This window comes from Phytophthora ramorum (assembly GCF_020800215.1).
Source record: "Phytophthora ramorum isolate Pr-102 chromosome Unknown Phyram_PR-102_s0016, whole genome shotgun sequence".
NCBI lineage: Eukaryota > Oomycota > Peronosporomycetes > Peronosporales > Peronosporaceae > Phytophthora > Phytophthora ramorum.
This window is the reverse complement of record NW_027150662.1, coordinates 803,455-822,382: the sequence shown is the minus strand read 5'-3', so window position 1 is coordinate 822,382 and position 18,928 is coordinate 803,455. Positions and strand designations below refer to the sequence as shown.

The following is an 18,928-nucleotide window of genomic DNA, read 5'->3' as shown; positions in this document are numbered from 1 at the left end:
CGCTGGAACACGGAGTTTCGCGTTCTCCATGGCTGTGGGTCTGCTGGGATTCGTGCTCTTCATATGTACCAGCATCGCTACAGACTGGAGTACACAGACGCGGGTTCAAACACCGCAAAGCAGTGTTCGTCCATCACGAAGAATGTGTTTTTCGCGGTTGCAATCGTGGCGCTGACAAATCTCCTGGAGATGACAAGCTCCCTGCACGTGTAACTCTCTTCTAGGCCGGTAATGAGAGCGACTACATATACGTGGTAAACTCGGGTGTTCTGCACATTCTTGTGAATGTCGTGAAGGTGTGCGAGCTGAGGCAGGGGAGATTTTTCGGTGGAGTGTCTGTGTTTTCGAGGCGACTAAGGTCCGCTGCGGTTATCACTCCTATTGCACGCTACACCGCTTGTCGCGCTTCCACACAGAGAAGGATGTCCACACTACGCTACACAAATGACAGTAGCAATCGACGAGGTGGTCAATGAGCGAGAAACAAATTAACCTGGAGATGGCGGGGGCGAGGACTTCATGCCAACTACGCTGTACCAGCTGTCAACACATTCTCCGGCGAGATCACAACGTCAATCCTATTCGAGATCGGGCATGGAAAGCGACACTAAGTATCGCTACGGGGAAATACCTCTATGGTTCAAGCTTGCTCCAATCACAAGGTGCCCCGGAGAAGAAACCAACCGGAACGATGGTGCGCAGTCAATCGGTAAGTGCTCGCCGAGTGTCGGCAGGCATTAATTGGTGGCTCCAACGTACCGCAAGCCTGAAGTGCGACGGGTAATCGCTGTACGGCAACCTCGCACGGATTCCTTACAGGCTTGCGATGCTGTCCAATGAGCAACAGGTTCGAGCGAAACGCCCGGTTGAACGCCTCCTGCAAAGGGTCTTCAGCTCCACGTTGTCGCCATGAAGAAGCTGATACCGGGCAACGTGACACCTGCTGCTGCAAACGGTGGCTTGCAAGCCAAAATGGCTGCCGCACCGTCTTCTCGCCGCCTGGAGATCCCGATGCAGGTGGCATACGACTCGCTGTGCCAGGACCGCGAGATCGTCCACGCCGTGTGGCGCATTCCCCTGCCGGTCCTCTACTTCTGCGCCTTCGTGTCGATGCTGTTCGCGCACATCCCGGCGTCCAACATGTACGCGCAGGGCTTCGCGGTGTCCTCTGCACTTGCGACTTCGGGCAGTGACACGGTCACGGAGGACTCGACGATGAAATTCGCCAACATCGGCGACATCGCAGACGTGTTCGAGTGGCTCACGGACACGTTCGTGCCGGCCGTGTTCGTGACGCAGGACTACAACGGCCACACGCTCACGCAGGACCGGTGGGGACGCGTTGCCATGTTCAACAAGGTGCTGGGCGCCGTCAACTTCCGGGTGACCCGGAAGGCCATGCACGTGTGCGATACACAGCCGTTCCTCGCCAACTTGTACCCTTACTGCTACGACTCGACCAACACGACGACCCAGCAACGGATGATCAGCTTCGACACGAACGCCACCGAGGCTGCGGGCAAGCTCAGAGCTTTGAAAACTCAAGGCGACTGGCTCGACTTCGCCACCGAAGAGCTCCTGATCACCATCGTCACGTACAACGGCGAGCTCCAAGGGTACGCTGTCACAGAGATGCAGCTCTCTTTCGACGCGGGTGGATCGGTCCAGACGAGCTCGTCGACCACACCCGCGCTCTCGAACCCGTACCAAGCGCCGATCACAGTTGCAGCCGACATTGTTGTCTTGGTCTTCTTCCTGCTAGCAGTCGCCATGCAGCTACGCAGACTCTATCGGTATCGCCGTACGGGCATCCGAAACTTGGTCTGTGGGAATGTCTGGGTCGTCATCGAGCACGCGTCCACTGTGGCGGTTGCTGTGTTCTACGTCGTGTGGTTCTCAGTAGTTAGGCTCATGTTCAATAAGGAGTTCCGCGACAACCTGGCATCGCTCGTGCTCAGCGGCAAGAACTGGTCTGACGATGATGTCCGAGCTCGTCTCATGGCCGTCATCAACATGCTCAAGGATGTAGCAGAGCTCACAGTCGCGCTGCGTCTGATTGCCACTCTCGCCGTCTTCCTGCTGAGTATGCGAATCCTCAAACGGTTCCGCTTTCACCCTCGACTGAGTATCCTCACACGCACTGTGGCGAGTGCACTGCACCAGTTCGGCGCGTTCTTCGTCGTGTTCATCGTCATCTTCGTCACGTTCGCTGTATCCGGCACCATTCTCTTCGGCGACCGCGTCGAGGAGTTTTCATCGTTGCAGATTGCAATGGAGACCTGCATCAATATGCTCTTCGGGAACTTTGACTACGGCAGCATCCAGGGGTTGTACTCTCCGGTCTGCATGTTCTACTACTGGGGGTACATGATTGTCGTAAGCCTCGTGCTGCTGAACATGATGCTCGCCATCGTCTTGGATGCGTACGCAGAAGTGAGCAGCGAGAGCTACAAAACACAGAACAACATGGCAATCTCGAGGATTGCAGACAACATGGCGTGGAGCTTCGTGCTGTGGGCAAAGGATTTATTGCGATGCAGGAGTCGCCGAAGCACGAAAAACGCCTCCGCCACATCTCGTGTTGCGCAGACAAGCCTTCCTGCAGTCAACTTCGAGGACTTGGGTCGGGCAGACGTGGTTTTCCGGGGGCGAATCCGACCATGTCTTCTTGAGTGTGGACTCCATGCTATGCTCGAGCTGCAAGAAGCAAACCCAGGCTCAAAATTGACTGGTACGGAGCCGACGATGCTCACGCCTCGAGTGCTGGTGGATCTGTTTCCCTCGGCGCGCTTACAAGAACACGAAGCTCGTGCAACGCTTCAGCACATCGTGGATGGCTTTGCTAGTCCTTGTTCCACGGAGGCAAATGGCCAGAGCAAGGAACAGCAAACGCCTCGGGACGGGTATGACAGTGATGTCAATGCACTCGATCGGCTGAGTGAGGATGGCGACGATGAAGCAAGAGTCCATCCGATAGCTGCGAAGCCAGTGGCCCAAGAAGGACCCAGCGCAGCTGACACGGTAGCTCCAACAATTGCTGCGACCGCCTCAGAGAGCACGGAGCTGCAGAGAATGGCTGCTCAGCTTTCTGCACTTGAACGGAAGCTTGACCTCTTGCTCGAACACAAGTTGTGACGAAATACTACCCACCACCTTTCATCTCCTGCTCCTCTTCTCCGTTCCCTTCTTCATCTGTCGCCACTTCAGGCGCAACATACTTCGCGCGGGCGTCCAGCAAACTCTTGAATCGAGCGTACAGTCTCGAGACGCGCCGCTGCTCGGCTCGTTCCGGGTCGAAACACGGCGCCGATGCGAGTTGAGACCCGTTTTGAGTGCTGCTCTTGGTTATTTGGCTTCCTTTGCGACTTGAAGTGCGTGCTGAGGGTGTGGACAGTCTCCGTTTGGGGGTGGGTTCTGCATCTACAGCAACACGACTCAACTCTGCTACCGGAGACGCTGTGGTGGCGATCACAGACGCACAGAAAGCAGCTCGCTGAAACTTTTGCCGAAAATGCTGTCGCCTAACGTGTGGATCGTTCGGTACTGTGGCCTGAGGCTTGGCAACATACACCTGCACACGCTCAATGTGCAGGATGGCGCGACCTTGACACTGAATACGCACGAACCGACCGCGAGACGTGTGCGGAGCCAGCCACTCGATCAGAGGACCCATTTTTTCAGTCACGCACAGTGAGCTCACACAACTCGCGACGATGTCGTCGCAGTCGCGCCCGACTCCCGTTCTCATCGAGACGCTGAGGTGGAGAGGGTACACTCCAGGCGTGTGCCGACTCGGGTTTGCCGCGAGCCCTCGTGCAGCAGCGTACAAGTGGCTCACCTCGTCGCGGAGATAAACTTTGACGGAATGCACCTCCACGTAGTTCGCCAGGTCGATCTCCCACCATGGCTGGAACTCCTCCTTCGTGTGTGCGGAGCGATTCGTGTCCGCGTGCAGCGCATTTTGAGCTGTCATGCTGCAGACGGTCGACGATTGCCGAACTCGCTTATTGCTTGTGATGTCCTGTAAATTGTTGTCTTCTGTGCGAGCTGGGGGCTGTTGGTGCCAATAATGCATGATCGAGTCGTGAATCATCCGTGCAACGCCAGCGTCCTTGTCTTCGCTGGCACCGACGGAGGCTGATGGGTCCAGTAAGTCGTGAAGTTGCTGCTTGCTGTCTGCAGATGCTGAAGACTTCTTGGTTTCCTCGAAGGTCAGTATCTCTTGACACAAGACACACACAGTGGCTGTGCTGTACAGCGCTGAGGGAGCGTTAAACTTCTTCGAGTCCTGAATGACGCCCCATTTGCGACGGAGGTCGTAGATACGCTTCATGACGACCACACCCGGAAGACTAGCGCGCATGAACCTCCGCTCACACAAGGCACAAGGTGCTCGCGTCCGCCCCCACATTTTAGTGTTCTCAAGCTGTCTGATAGAACTTGACGCGCCATGATGCTGAGGTATTGCCGCTCTTTTAGACGACAAATAACAGGGCGATGATGCTGGCCGTGGCTTTGATCCGCGAGGAATGCTGTCGTCCTTGGTAGAAACACAGGTTCGTAGATACGTGTCCTGCTCAGCTGGCGAGTCGACCGCTTTCTCAAAGTGCAGCAACTTGCCTCCGTAGTTCATCGTAACCCAGCCAGAGCTTTGCTGCGTTGCACTAGCTGGACGCTTTCTCGGTTGTTCGGAGCTCAGAACTTTTGCTTGTGATGCCGACTCAGCCAATTGGCCCGAGTTTATTTGGTTTTGTGTCTGGAGAGCAGCTTTACTCTCGCTTGGTAAAGCGGGCTTTATCCCCCATCTCGCTGCTTGCGAAGGATGTTCAGCTTCTTTCGCGTCGACCAAGGCTATTGGAGGGCCATCGCCTTCTGCGCGTAAGATCGCTTCCTCGACATTTGCAGCAATCACTTCCACAAGAAACGGAGACGCATAGTCGTTTGCTTCGTCTTCCACTGCGCCATCAGCTTCGCGCTGCTCGCCACTGAATATTGGCCCCATATCACGAACACCGAGCAGTTCTTCACCCAGACACTTATCAAGCGCTTGAAATGCCCACGTTGTTCCAAATCGCCTTCGACAGGCATTCAACAGGACTTTTTTCAAATCCAGTGCTTCAGTGAGCTGTGTGTGGTGTTTCAGCTGAATTTCGTGTGCAAATTGCGAAAACGACGAGTCCTGTTGCTGAGGTGAAGCTGCTGCCAAATGTGGTATTCGAAGCTTGAGTAGACTATCACAGAAGTAGATGGCAATATCTATTGATCCGTGTGCAACATACCACAGGAGTAAGCACGGTCAGTACCTGCATTTCATTCCGAGACACACTGGTCTACTGGACATACCTGGATTCGCGTCAAGTCGGTAGATTGCCAACTCACACTGGTAATAGATGGCTGTCCACCGAATCTTGTACGCATGTAGACACCACCTCATCTGCTCAGAAAACCTGAAAGTAGAGCACATCGAATACTATCAGCCTAAAATTTATCTGCAGGTTTTGTTTGTTGCACTACGCCGAGCTGTACCTGCTCTCTGGTAGGCAGGACTGTAAGGAATCTGCCTCACGAACCAGTGTTAGCGCTCGTCGTGCGCACACAGATCCGATTCGAGACAGACGTTCCGGTCTCATGTCTGTGAGAGACAACTATTGTAAAGCAGCAACACAAGTTGGAGATTGTCCAGTCAGAGATAATGCACGCAACGATGCAGAATAATTGCAGCATGAACGTACACCAGAAATATGAGTCGACAGTCGGTGACAAGCGCACATGCGCGCCAACGTAGCAGTGTGCATCGCGGTCGCTTCGAAGAATGTCCGAATTGGCCTCGTCACTAAATCACTAGACTCAAATCCATCCTTGATTTGACCTGAGTAGAAGCTTGCCCAACGGAAAAAGCTTTGGGCACTCTGCCACGATATTTCAGCGTGTTGCATTGTAGGCCAGCTCGCCAGTGTTAAACTTTCACCTCCTTGCCCGACCTGACTTTCGGCGTGGGTTGCGTGCAATTGACCCATCGTGTACAACACGAGCGCCAGCTCAACCGGAATGCTGAATTGAGCGCACTGTTGCTTGCCAACCAGCCGATCGGTAAGCAGGTTCAGCTCACCAAAACCGTAAAACAAAGGCGGAAAAATGTTGAGAGAGTGTGGCAGCTTCGTGCTTTTGGAGGGTCTCGCTGAGTGATAGCGCTGGATAGATAGCACGAGCGGAAGGTATTCGTCGAAAAGCTCCAGCATATCCCAATACACAGCCGGTGACTGCGAGTTTATAGGCAATTCTTTGAGTTTGAGCCGTATCTGTCAGGAGATCCACAAACCTTTTTAGTGGTCTCAAATATTTGCACAAGCGTTGGGAACTCAGCTGCTGCTCCTACCTGCATACGGAGATCTGCGAATCTGCAGGAATCGAAGTAGAGTTCACTAATTCGTTTCTAAGACCAACAATCAGTATGGGGTTAGTTCACGATTAGGTACATGCTGAGAATGCCAAGCAGACCTCTTGCTTTGCCTCTTCCTGTGACAACAAGTGATAGGCTGGGAGACTGCCACACCATAGTCGTGGATGCATCCACTTCGACGACACCATGGCACCATGCCACGCCATGCAATGAACGAACTTGGAGGTCAATCAGAACCACAGCCGCATGAAGCTGACAAAAATACTCGGTGTCATCAGATCAAACATGTATTTTTGCGGCTAGCACTTGTTCTGGATCAAGCTTGTGCAGCCATATTCAAAGAGCAGTTCAGAAAGGGTGTGACCCTAGGTGGTTTGTGCTTTCGTGGCACGTCAGAGTTTGAAACTTTGTGTGTATCACCTACCTTCCCCATCGGCTCCAGTTGCCGTGACAGCACCATCTTGTCTTTGCTTGTTCAAAGTAAAGCCCTCCCGCAGAAAAGTTGTTATGTCCGCAACTCGGGTGTGCAGTTCGTCCTGTTCGTCCATGTCGACTGTGAATCACACGTTTGAAAAACAGGAGCAGCAGTGAAATTCTTCTGGGACGATTCGAGGCCAGAGCAATGCCACGCAGCATGGCTGTCCGCACGATCAATCGGGCGATTCGAGCGCTCGACCTGGCGGCGGCTGTACGATATCTCAACGTCTCCACACGCCCCGAGAACGACCTAGGCTTCAAGATGTGCCACGCGACAGAGCGTGATTGAGGTGTCATCGTCGGGAACGCGACAACTGTGCCAATCCGAATATGTTTGTGCCAACCTAAGCAAGACTTGTTAAAAAAACTGAGGAATGTGCTACCGGGTGATCAGCCTGGAAGAAGGATGGAGTTTAATTTTCCCAGTCATCGTGGGGGGGGGGGTATTTTGCTCAAATTGCTCGTTTCCCTGGAGGTTGATTTGCTCGATCTCGTGATACAACGTTTTTCATTAATCAGTGTTGACACAACACACTAAAGTACTTCCTTGCCTTTGTTGAGTCTGGGTACTTCGGAAGAACTGAAGAGGAGAATGACGACATCTTGTCAGAACCTATCCATTTGCTGGTGTTTCAAGAGTATTATAGCGAACATCGGACAACATCTCACAAACAAAGTAGGACGTTATTACTTCGAGGCCATCCCGATCTAGAGATTCACTGCGCTGATGCCCCAGAACCAATCCGAAAAGAGATAGCAACGTAGCTCCAGAAAGCTCTCCATAGCAGACCCCATTCTTGCAGCGTGTCGGAAGCGGGGGACGTTGAAATGACAGTCGAGCCATTTTGGGTCTTTGGAATGCTTGGTGGAAATCACCAACGACGACGAATCGCAACATCAACTTTATTCGATTGTGGTATGTTGCGTCGCTCGTACATATTTCCGACCGATTAACGTGCAGCCATTTCGCTGTGTCAAGATACCCCTCATAAGCTGCAAATTTCATCGCGCCGCTGTCGCATACCCCAGGATACTTTCCATCCAGCCACTCAAGAATCGACATATCTCCACTACGGGCAACTCAGTAGCCCAGCGACACACGCCAGTGATTAGCCTTTGCTCGTAGAGATACTGCATCGCTTCGATGTGGCCTGCCGCAGCTTCAGCTCTGAAGAGTTCTTCGCGGAAGGGGTGCCAGGTTGTGGTCTCTTCTTTCATTTCTCCACACAGTTCACGGCCCAATGGATGCCCCATCAACCACTGTAGCACACCCAAGCTACCGTACAAGTACCCCTCTCTCGGAGTGCTTCGCCACGCATTTTTCCAAACGCGTTATCATCTTGGAGCGGTGAATGAATTTGAAATATTTGACGCATGAGCTCCATGCTCCCACCCTTGGCTGCATTGATCAACACCGAGACGACATCTTTCTCATTCCGCCACTTGTATCCACTTTCTACCTTCGTTCGAATCACTTCGGGTCGTGGACAACCGTAAGCAAAGTCTAGGACGGTTGTGCCTTCGGGTAACAGCGTCTCTGCAAACTCACTCTGGCCAATATTCACCTTGACCAACTTCGTTCTCGGCAGTACTCTCTCTCGTCACGATGCGAGATCGATGTCCCCAAAGAAGTCGAAGCACGTGCAGATGACCGCAACGTGCAGCAGCTCGGACCACCTCCGTGCGAATAGCCTCTCTTGAACCGCCATATGACCTCGTCCAGCAGCGGCGTACAACGACTTGGAGAACTGCCAGCGATGATAATGCGGATCCGACCGCACGTAATTCGTAAGAGACTATCCTGGCGTTCTGTCGTCGACATTAGTGGTGCAGCTGGCGGACCAGATCCAGTCCAGCGGGGCAACCGTTCCGAGCTCGCAGGTCTCGCTGAGCAACAGGCTTGGAGGTGGCCCTAGGAATCTGGAAATGATTTTGGTGGTCATCTCAAGATTTCCCAGAGTGGGGTGCTGGCGCACCGCCAGATCCACCGACGTACATAGTCATGGTTAGCAGGAAAACCGAGTATTTCTAAAAGAACCTGAGCGAGAGCGGACCGAAGGAGGAGTGAGCAGTTCAAGTGGAGTGCAAAGAGAAAGAGTCACATTCTTTCAAGTTCTTTTCCCCAGAAATGTGCTGTACTATGCAGTTGTCTGAAGACGTCAATTGCTCTTATAACTGCAACACATAAATCGGAGTCCCAAACCCTATATAAGGGTTTTACAGCTCATCATTTAGTATCGAATCGAAAATGAACGCTACGGTCCGCTCCCTCCCTCGTGCCTTCCTGCGTCTACAACGCCGCCACTAACGCCCTATGCAACGTCTTTCAGAAAATCTTCCGGCGGTTCCCGTCGCAGCACTCGGACTTCATCCACGACATGAGCTTCGACTTCTACGGGAAGCGGCTGGCCACGTGCAGCTCGGACCGCAAGATCAAGATCTGGGAGGAGCACGGCCAGGAGTGGCGCCTCGAGCACGAGTGGAACGCGCACCAGGCCAGCGTCTGGAAGGTGGAGTGGGCCCACCCGGAGTTCGGCCAGATCCTGGCCTCGTGCTCCTTCGACCGCACGGTCTCCGTGTGGGAGGACCAGGGCATGTATCTGAGCGTGACGGGGGAGGCTGCCAATAATGGGACGCCCGGTGCAGGCACCAAGGAGGGATGGCGCAATCAGGCGCAGCTCGTGGACGCCCGGGACTCGGTGCACGACGTTAAGTTCGCCCCCAGACACTTGGGGCTGCGACTCGTACGTTGATCGTCGAGAGGGGGGGGGGGGGGGCATAATGCACTGACTGACTTTGTTGATGCAGGCCACGGCGTCCGAGGACGGCTTTGTGCGCATGTACGAGGCAATCGACGTGATGAACCTGTCGCACTGGCCGCTGCAGGAAGAGTTTTTGGCCGACAAGGACGGCGCCACGTGCGTGTCGTGGAACAAGTCGCGCTTCGACGTGCCCATGATCGTCGTGGGTGGAAACAGCGACGTGGCCAAGGTATGGGGCTACAACAACTCGTACCGCAGGTGGCAGGTCGTGGCGGAGCTTGCAGGCCACTCTGACGCGATCCACGACGTGTGCTGGGCGCCCAACATGGGCCGCTCGTCGCACTTGCTGGCCACGGCGAGCAAGGACCGCACGGTGCGCATCTGGAGACTCACGATCCAGGAAGACGACCACTTGCAGGCGGATGTGGAGGAGGTGGCGCGCAAGCACCACCACGACTCCGAGGTTTGGCGCGTGGAATGGAACGTCACAGGCACCATGTTGGCGTCGTCCGGCGATGACGGCACTGTACGCATGTGGAAGAGCGACTTTGAAGGTAACTGGGCATGCGTGAACACGATTTGTGGCGATCTCGGCCCTGCAGCGGCGCCACCTCCGATGGACCTGCGAACAAGCTGAGCCTCAGCGTCATAGGTGAGCAATGGTATCGAATGATGGAAGTGAATATTTTTGATATGATGGAAACGTATCATCTACATAGTGTGCACGCGACTCTGCCACTGTTGTAGTGCTGCTGGACCTCTTCCCTGAGCCTCGAGGAAGTCGTTGAGTGCATCGCGGTAGTCGGCAATGCTTACTTGGCCGATTGGTGTGTACCGCACACTCTGCGTTGCCTGCCTCCAGATCGACTCAAAGTCTTCGTCGGACACTGTGTGGCCTATCTTCTGGAAAAGCCCCCTCAAATACTTCTGATCGCAAGGCTGGGCGAACTCTGCGTTCGTCACGCCGCTGGAGGAAAATTCCTCAGGATACAGCAATGCCTGTGCGTTGGCATCATCTCCGTAGTTTTGGCCATCTGCGACCGACCGCCGTGCTGGCGCAGGGATGTCACTCCGAATGGTAGGCACTCCAAACAATCGCGAGTCCGCCGTGGCATTTCTCCAGCCGTGATTTACTGCGCGGCCCAGGTCCGGGTCGGGTTGCTGCTCTTCTCGTGAGTACTCTCCTTGGATGCACAGCCACGCAGAAACGCTGTCCTGGGTCGTAATGCCGAATACGTGGCTGCTCGGCAAGTTGTCGATGTCTGCAGCACCCAAATGTCGAGGCTTGCCAAGGTGGTCGTAGAGTGTCCGTCGATCCTCGAGATGCTGAGGTGCGACAGCGGGAGGTATGGCGGCCTCGTTCATTTCCGGGTTTAAGACCACAGCCACCTCTCCACCCTCACGACCGGTGCTACCATCGGGCTTCAAGCCGAAGCGGTATTTGGCCGGATCAATTTTTGCTGAGTCCCACCGGTAATTGCGATTCTTCTGCTCTCCAGGGGCGACAGATCCGTGCGAACGCCTGTATAGCGCTTCGTCCTGCTCGCTATTCAACAGCCTAGCCGACGTCGATGGATAGAGCAGCTCCTTGGCCGACTCGCAGAACGTCCCGCTTATACCAAATGCAAACTCGGGTCTCTGCACGTGAGCTGGCAGCTTATGGCCTCGGGAGTACGTTTTGCCTAGTGGCTCTCGCTTGTGACTGGCGTAGTTGGCCTCGAGCTTGGCGAGGTTGATACGCTGATACTCTGTAGCAGGCCCACTGATAAGCATCTCCGGCACGTGTTCACTGCCTGTCGTGACTACACCAAACTTGGTCCTAGGATCGATCCGCTTGAGGTCATTGATCAGCCCTGGGTGTGCGATGCGAGAACCCGGCTCGGAGAAATACGACTTGCGGAAATGCTGAATTTCCTCCGGAGTGCGCGGGCGCTGCGGGAACGTGAGGCACAGCGCCGTAGTGTCTCGTTGGGGCTCCGGTCCAATCCCAGCCGGCTGAATAGCATTGCGCAACACGGTTTAGTCCACACACAATGTCAATCACAGCATGGATCTCTGCCGGCATACCCGTGGCTTGTTGTAGCCGCTCATCTTCGTGATCTCGGCGCCTTCGAGCTGCGTGTGCGCTGTTCCGTCGGTTGATTGAGTCGGAAATACACGCCGCTCACAGGGACAACAAGCGCTCATCACCCTGCCACGCACTTTTGGCGTCCTTTCGTCGCATCTATTTCCATCCGACCTCTTCATCTTCATATTCTACGTATCGTACACCAGAAACCCACCTCACATGTCTTGAGCGAGCACTTCCATACTCAGATCAAGTCCATTATGGCGCGCCGAGCAGCTTCGGCAGCCGACGACGATCGGCGCTTCCGGCGACTCGCCGCCCAATTGGGCGTGTCCAGACACGTGCTAGGTCCGGAAGACGCAGCAGAAGCCGTTGTCACTGCTGGAAACGGCGCCGATTCAGGTCCAGAACCGGCGCCACACGCAGCTGCAGACGCCGACGAGTCCCCAGTTGACGAAGAGATCGAGATCGAGGCAGTGAACGACGAGGAAAACGAAGAGGAGGAGGACGATGTTGGGGAGCTCTCGCTCACTCTACCGTCAGATTCGGCGAGCGAGGGCCTGTCCAGCGATCTGTCGCTGCCTCATTCCTTCGGCCACTACGACCAGATCCCCACAGGACGAGGTATCTCCCAGTTTGACGACCACTTGAGTCAGCTGTCCCCAGGGCAACAACCATTCGGGAGAACCAACAGGTTGCAGCAGACGCCACAGCAACGAGCTGCTGCGGACGGCAGTGAGGCGGTGATGAAGAAGTTCTACGAGATTCAGGTGGGCAAGATCCGAGCGCAGTTGGCGCTAAGTTTACAGGCGCAGAGGGAGCTGGAGAAGGCCTTGCAGCAGGAACGAGCGTCGTGGCAGGAGAAGGCCGCTGAGAAAGAGGTGAGCTGGTGAAATGCCGCATTCGTTGCGTGCAAGAGGTTTGACTGGTGGTTTTGTGAACAGCATAAGCTTACCGACGAGCGGGATCGAGTTGAAAAGGACCTGGAGCAGGTTCGAGCTGAGCTTGGGGCTGCGCTGACTCGCCTCAAGATGGAGAAGACACACTTTGCTACTCTGCAGATTTCGGACGCCTTGGCAGAACAGGTTTGGCTTGCTTCGTTGTCGATGCTGTTGCTCTAGGGTGTAAACGTGTGTCATCATTTTGCTGCGCTTGCAGTTATCCCGGCAAAGTGAGGAGGACCTGTCCATTCGCGAGTACATCCAGCTGGCCATCCACTCGAAAGTGCGGAAACTCGAAACCGAGCTGGAAATCTGCCGACGGGAGTTGGAATCTCTTCAAAAGAGCAGTAGTGCAGACAAAGCGGCCGCAGTTGGCGCTTCAGATGAGGTTGCACAGGTACAACGCATCGCCGAGGCAGATAAGAGACGCTTACAGCATGAGTTGGAACTGTCGGAAGCTACCAGACATGAGCTCGAGAATCAAATCAAGGCGCTTGTCGAGCAACTTGATGGAATGAAGGAGGAACAACGCCGTAACGAAGAGATTTATAGCGATCAACGAGGTTTGCAGAAGGAGTCGGAACGTCTGAAGAGAGACTTGCAGGTGCTGCAGCGTGAACACGATGCTCTCACGGCTACATTTGATGAAACCTCTACCACCAGCAGTGATCTGCACCAGAAGATCGCTCTACTGACAGCGGACAAGACGTTCCTGCAGGATACCAACACGCAGCTTGAGGAGCAGATGGCGAAATTGCGCACGTCTCAGTACGAATTGCAAGAAAAAGTAAACTCGCTTCAGGATAAGCACGACGGCAACCTCAGCGCGAGTGTACAGCTGCAGAATGAGACCCGACTGCATTTTGAAAAGAAGCTAGACGACGAAATGGCCAAGTTCATGGAGCTATCGAAACGCGAGATCGAACGGATCCGCAACGACGGGCAGGTCGTGTACGAGCGCGAAAATCGATTGCTGAAAGAAGCGAGAGATGACGCTTTGAAGCACGTGGAGGTGCTGCAAGCGCGCTTAGATAGCGTCCAATCGGCACTCGATGAAAAGGCGAGTTTTCTGCTGTGCAAGTTGACGTTGCAGTACAATATAACGCTGACTGTGGTGTCTGTGGGTTTGTCCACCAGGTCCTCGAAACGACTCGGATGGAGAGTACGCATACGACAGCACTCGCTTCTGCTCGAAACGAGCTCAAGATGAGGCATTTTGAGGTGATTCGCGCCTTGAAACACTTCACCGTTGTTCTTGGTTGGACATTAAACTCACGCACTCCGTCTTCATCGAACTACAGATAAGCCAGGTCAAGCTGACGCTGGAAGAAAAGGTCACAAACGCCCGTAACGCAAGGCTAGAGATTGAAATGCTGTCGCAGAAAGTAAGTTAAGAACCGGTTGCTCCGCTAGGGAACGTGTGGTGAAGCTAATGGCTCGATGTCACAGGTGGAAGCACACAAGGAGGAGTTTGCAAGGTTAGAAACGACGTCCACTACGCGCATCACCCAACTAGAAGCGGCGCTGGGAGTCGAGGTGAGACGAACAGAGCAAGTGAACCAAGTGCTATATTTCTAACAGTGAATTCACCTTCAATGGACAGCGAAACAAGTTGAAGGAATACGAGCTGCTGGAGATTGACCTGGACGGAGCTGTGGTGCAAACTGGCGAGATCGCAGCAGGAGAGAAAGGTGAAGCAGGTGGTGGTTCGAAGCTACAAGAAGTGATGACCACGTTCGGGGCGATTCCAACAACAACTAAAAGACGGGTAAGGCTTCAAATCGGCTGCTGTAGCTTGGAATGTGGAACTAACAGCCACCACGTGCGGTTTTGTCTTTAGTTCCAGCAAAGCGTGTTGCTCGCCCAGCGAGTCGTCAAGTCCCAGCGAGAAGCGATCGCCCTTGAACAGACGCTGAACGAGGTGTCCAGTGAACGCGCAAGACTCCAGCAAGAAGTGGTTGAGCTCAAAGCCAAGCTAGCAAGCTTCCACCAACCACAATCATACCTGGTGCGCTGGTTTATAGCCTCGTCATGCTGTGCCGTGTACTTATACGATTACTCGTTCTGCTGGCAGATTGACAAACTCACGAGGCGTGAACAAGAACTACAAGGTGCTGTTAGGACATCACAGGAAGCTCAGTCGCAGCTGCGCCAGTTGAGAACACAGTACCACCAGCTCCAGGATGCAAACGCGTCGCTGCAGCACCAACTCCAGCAACTGCTTTCTCGTCGTGGGGATCTGGATGCCCTGAAGGCCACCGTGCAATTGCTACGAGGCAAACTCCAAACTACCAACCACACAAAGCAGCTTGTGCCTGCCAGTCAAATGGCACACCACCACGAGTTCTTGAAAGCTCCAGCGACAGCCAATGCAGTGGACGCTTCCCCGATCATCTCGTCGTTTGCGAAGGTCTCTCCACCGCCGTCGATCGCCTCGAAGATGACACAACCACCGACTCCATTGCGCCAAAAAGACGACCCGAGCTTGGACCGACCTGCATCCGAGGTCGCCAGCTCGACGTCGAGCATCTCGAGTGCTCCCAGGTGGTACACGAAGCTCCGAGCTCCTGAGCAGTGACAGCAACCCACTACAATAGACAGCCACACCAATACAGTTAGAGCTTCCTGCGCGTGCAGGCCGCTTGTCCTGCGCTGTCTTCCTGTTCCCATTGGCCAAAACGTCCATTTCCCCATCGGAGACCAAGTGCTGCCATGGCCGCACGTTTCTTGCGTCCTCTGCGCCGCACAGCCACCTCCACCCTGGGCTCGAGGACTCTTGCCAATGCAGCGAGGAACCCGGACGAGGCTCTGAAGGCGGATTTCAAGCGCTGGTTGGGGAAGGAGGTCGTGCTGCTGACGGTCATAGTGGCGGCCGGAGCTACGGGCGTCCACTTCTACCAGGTGCAGCGCTCCGATGCTGAGAGATGGCGAGACTGAAGCTGACAAGCGCTTGTTATGTCGACTGAAGAATCGCGATAGTGCGCCGGTGAAGCAGGTCGAGCGGCTGGTGAAGCAGGCGGAGCAAAGTGCCAAGGAGGTAGGCGACTGTGGTCTGCTGTCGAGTGCACTGGTCCTCTGACTGACTTGCCATTCATTGCAGGGCGACCCCAAGCAGGCGCTCAAGCATTGCCTGCATGCTTACGACGTCATCAAGAGCACCAACCCACACGGTGTGTTGCCATCTCCACTCTGGCTGTCGTGTCCTTGCATCACTGAACACGACGCTGCTGTACAGACCGCCACTTGTTTGAGTTGGCGTTTTCTATCGCGGCGCAGTACGAGTCGCTGGAGCGAGGGGTGCCCGCGACGAACTACTACCTGGACGCGTTGGAGCACAACTCGAGGGAAATGAAAGTCGCCAAGAGGGAACGGAACCGCGTGGTCACGCTGGACCGGATCGCGCAGTCCTACGAGAACAGAGGCCACGTCCAGACGGCGGAGAGGCATTTCAAGCAGGCGGTCAGCGCGTACGACCAGAACCGCGGCCGGCGAGAGCTGTCCAAGGCATCCAACACGGAGGCGGCGGACCTCGCGGCGCTCGACCGGGAAATCCCCGCCGTGTTGTTCAACTACTCGCAGCTGCTGATGGCGAACAAGCGCTGGAGCGAGGCCGGACACGCACTGCAGCGCGCCATGATCCTCGCGCGCGCGTCCTCACTGTCCGAGGAGTACGTGGAACTTATCGAAGATGCGATCGAGAGCGTCAGGGCGGCGAAAGAGGCAAAAGCCGCACAGGTAGCGCGGGAACAACAGCCATAGCGAGCAAAGCCTGCGACTTGTGCCGCCCTCCATGCCACGGTAGCGGATACCTCGGCGTGGTAACCCCACGCTACACCGCCTCATTCTTGATCTCCAAGTCTCAAGTCTGCGGTTTGAAGTTGGTACAGTAACGTAAGCCAACGTGACTTACCAAAGGACATGCCGATTGTTTGCTTGCTCTGTTCTCTGTCCGTTGAGGCCGACGACTATCGCGACTGCCTCGGGGATAAACATGCCAAGTCTTGAGGCGGCGATGGCACCACAGAGCCGTCTTTCGAGTCCCGTCCGGCTCATGGCAGGCCCACCACCTGAGCGCCCCTCGTTGATCGTCGATAGCGAATGAAGCTCAGGATGCGGTGACCCTGAACTTCAGACTGGAGGTCCGCGTCAATTGGCAAAGGAGTTGCACGCGGCTTTCGTCCGCATACTTCCTGTTTCGGGATCAGCGCACCGTGTCAAACGAGCGAGCCATCACTCGACGCGCAAGCTCGCACCCGAAGTGGTGGTCGACAGATGCCGAGCGCTGACCGAGTGCAGCACGCACGCCATGCTGGACGACCGCGTGATTGCCATCACGGAGCGGCAATCACTGTCACGGCGATGAATGTGCTGCCTCCGAGGAATCACTTGCCGCAGCAAGGAGATCAAGTGGCGACATCGGGGCTATCCCTCGCTTCAAGCAAAGTCTGCTGCGTGGTTTTTATCTGATTTCGTGTCGACTTTACCCTGAATTAAGATACCCTGCGTTTCTACTAAAACTTGTCGTACAACATATAAGAGGCTTCTGACTGCTTCTTTGGTACAAATTCGGTGACTCAACTTCAGAAATGCGTGAGATATTGTAGATAGCAGGTGAGGAGTGAAGAGACACGCTTAAATAACATCCCTCAAGGTCCGAAATAAGCCGCTCAAGTTGAAGGCTTGCAGCTTGGTCTCCGCTTTCCCATCGCCAACAGTGCCTGCACGCGATCCACCAGGCCGCCGCAGAGTGGCCTGGGATCTGCTGGCAGCCTCGGGCTTGCTTGGTTTCCCGTGAGCCGTAGAAATACGCAATGTGTCGCCATCCAGCACTTGTCAGTGCCAGCCTCGCTATGAAGGTGGCAGCGGCGTCTCTGCTCGCGCGAAAGCAAATCGTGCGCAAGACCGGCACTTCTGCTTGCAGCGCCTCGGTCTCTTGTGCCTCGCCGGATCGTGGCCCTCACTCTCCTTCTTCGCTCGGTGGCAACACGTCTCACAGATTTTCAACTGACAGGCATGGGCAAGGAACGCTTCACCATCAACCCGTTCCCGGCGCTGGAGCTCTCGGACGCCGAGAAGAACCAGCTCCTCGAGCTCGGACGCACCCTCATCGAGGCCAACTTCGAGCGCGACGACGCCTTCTTCAAAGGTGGCCGCAAGGTCGACCACAGCCGCTGGAAGCTCGCCAAGGAGCGCGAGCACATGGTGGTGCACACCGAGCGCCCCGAGTACAAGGGCGCGGACGCCATGAGCAACACCATGCACTCGTCGTCCAAGCTTCCGGCCATCCTCTCGGTCGGTCGCGTCGAAGGTAAGCTCGACGACATGATGTACGGCGTCGTCAACCCGACGCTCGAGGACATGCGCATCAAGGCCTCGTACGTGCACGACTTCGATGGCGCCGCCGTGCTTTCGACTATCGTAGAGCCGACCGTGGACGAGCCCTTCAACTCCGTCGTGGTCAAGTGGATGGAGATGGATATCCCGCTACGCCGGACTGGTGTCGTCCAGAACCGCGACTACGTCTACCTCGAGTGCACAGGCTTTGTGCGAATGGAGAACGGCGATCGCGCGGGTTACCACTTCCTGCACTCGATCGACTTCCCGCAGATCCCCAAGCTCTCGAACCGCGTGCGTGGTGATCTCTCGATCTGCGGCTTCTTCCGCCAGGTCGGACCGAACGTGATCGACGTGTGCAAAACTGGTCTCATGGACCCTGCTGGTGACATGATCCGCATGCTGGCGGTGCCGGTCATGACGGAGGCGTTCCTGTCTCCGCTGCGCTATGTTCACTGCGGTCAGATGCGAAAGCTCACGTGGAAGATGGAGAAGGCTCACGCGGAAGCACGACTACACGGAGCTCCGAACCCAGGCGCCACCTGCGTGACGTGCAGCAGACCGTCCACTGGCTGGACGCTGGGCAAGAGTGCGACCACCTGCAAGTGCTGCTTCCGCGCGTTGTGCAGCGGCTGCAAGATCAAGAAGAAAATCAGCCTGGTGACGGCGGACCTGACCCTGTCCGAGCGGAAAATCAACTTTTGCACAGCGTGTCTAGCAGAGGCGTCGCTTTCTAGCGCGGCGGAGATCGCGTCGTACCAGATCATGGAGAACGGGCGCAAGAGCGGCATCATCCGCTCCGCCACGAGCCATTCGTCGTCCAGCTCGGATATGACCATGATGTCCCAGATGTCCATGTAGCGACGACAAGATAGCAGAACAGGGCCAGTGTGAATAATAAATTACTACGTAGTACGAGTTAGTGGTCTATACGCAGATACTTTCG

General features: G+C 55.3%; 6 protein-coding genes across 6 annotated transcripts; 4 read left to right on the top strand and 2 right to left on the bottom strand.

Moving 5' to 3' along the window:
- Positions 1-909: 909 nt before the first annotated feature.
- Positions 910-3,135, top strand: KRP23_12934 (Polycystin-2; the record flags this gene model as incomplete). The annotated part of the gene is made up of 1 exon (XM_067883583.1): positions 910-3,135. The coding sequence occupies one exon, from the start codon at positions 910-912 to the stop codon at positions 3,133-3,135; it is 2,226 nt and encodes a 741-aa protein (XP_067739016.1).
- Positions 3,136-3,142: 7 nt separating this feature from the next.
- Positions 3,143-4,411, bottom strand: KRP23_12933 (uncharacterized protein; the record flags this gene model as incomplete). Its single annotated transcript, XM_067883582.1, has 1 exon — positions 3,143-4,411. One exon carries the CDS (start codon positions 4,409-4,411, stop codon positions 3,143-3,145), a length of 1,269 nt encoding a protein of 422 aa, XP_067739015.1.
- Positions 4,412-9,125: 4,714 nt separating this feature from the next.
- Positions 9,126-10,276, top strand: KRP23_12932 (Nucleoporin SEH1; the record flags this gene model as incomplete). Its single annotated transcript, XM_067883581.1, has 3 exons — positions 9,126-9,137; positions 9,208-9,621; positions 9,686-10,276. The coding sequence occupies 3 exons, from the start codon at positions 9,126-9,128 to the stop codon at positions 10,274-10,276; spliced, it is 1,017 nt and encodes a 338-aa protein (XP_067739014.1).
- A 74-nt stretch (positions 10,277-10,350) lies between these two features.
- KRP23_12931 (EF-hand domain-containing family member B) lies at positions 10,351-11,730 on the bottom strand (the record flags this gene model as incomplete). Its single annotated transcript, XM_067883580.1, has 2 exons — positions 10,351-11,634; positions 11,707-11,730. 2 exons carry the CDS (start codon positions 11,728-11,730, stop codon positions 10,351-10,353), a joined length of 1,308 nt encoding a protein of 435 aa, XP_067739013.1.
- Positions 11,731-11,967: 237 nt separating this feature from the next.
- Positions 11,968-15,226, top strand: KRP23_12930 (Progesterone-induced-blocking factor 1; the record flags this gene model as incomplete). The annotated part of the gene is made up of 9 exons (XM_067883579.1): positions 11,968-12,588; positions 12,652-12,792; positions 12,866-13,708; positions 13,786-13,869; positions 13,950-14,033; positions 14,098-14,184; positions 14,252-14,416; positions 14,489-14,656; positions 14,723-15,226. The coding sequence occupies 9 exons, from the start codon at positions 11,968-11,970 to the stop codon at positions 15,224-15,226; spliced, it is 2,697 nt and encodes an 898-aa protein (XP_067739012.1).
- Positions 15,227-15,360: 134 nt separating this feature from the next.
- Positions 15,361-16,407, top strand: KRP23_12929 (uncharacterized protein; the record flags this gene model as incomplete). Its single annotated transcript, XM_067883578.1, has 4 exons — positions 15,361-15,549; positions 15,617-15,685; positions 15,749-15,818; positions 15,884-16,407. 4 exons carry the CDS (start codon positions 15,361-15,363, stop codon positions 16,405-16,407), a joined length of 852 nt encoding a protein of 283 aa, XP_067739011.1.
- Between the last annotated feature and the right edge of the window lie 2,521 nt (positions 16,408-18,928).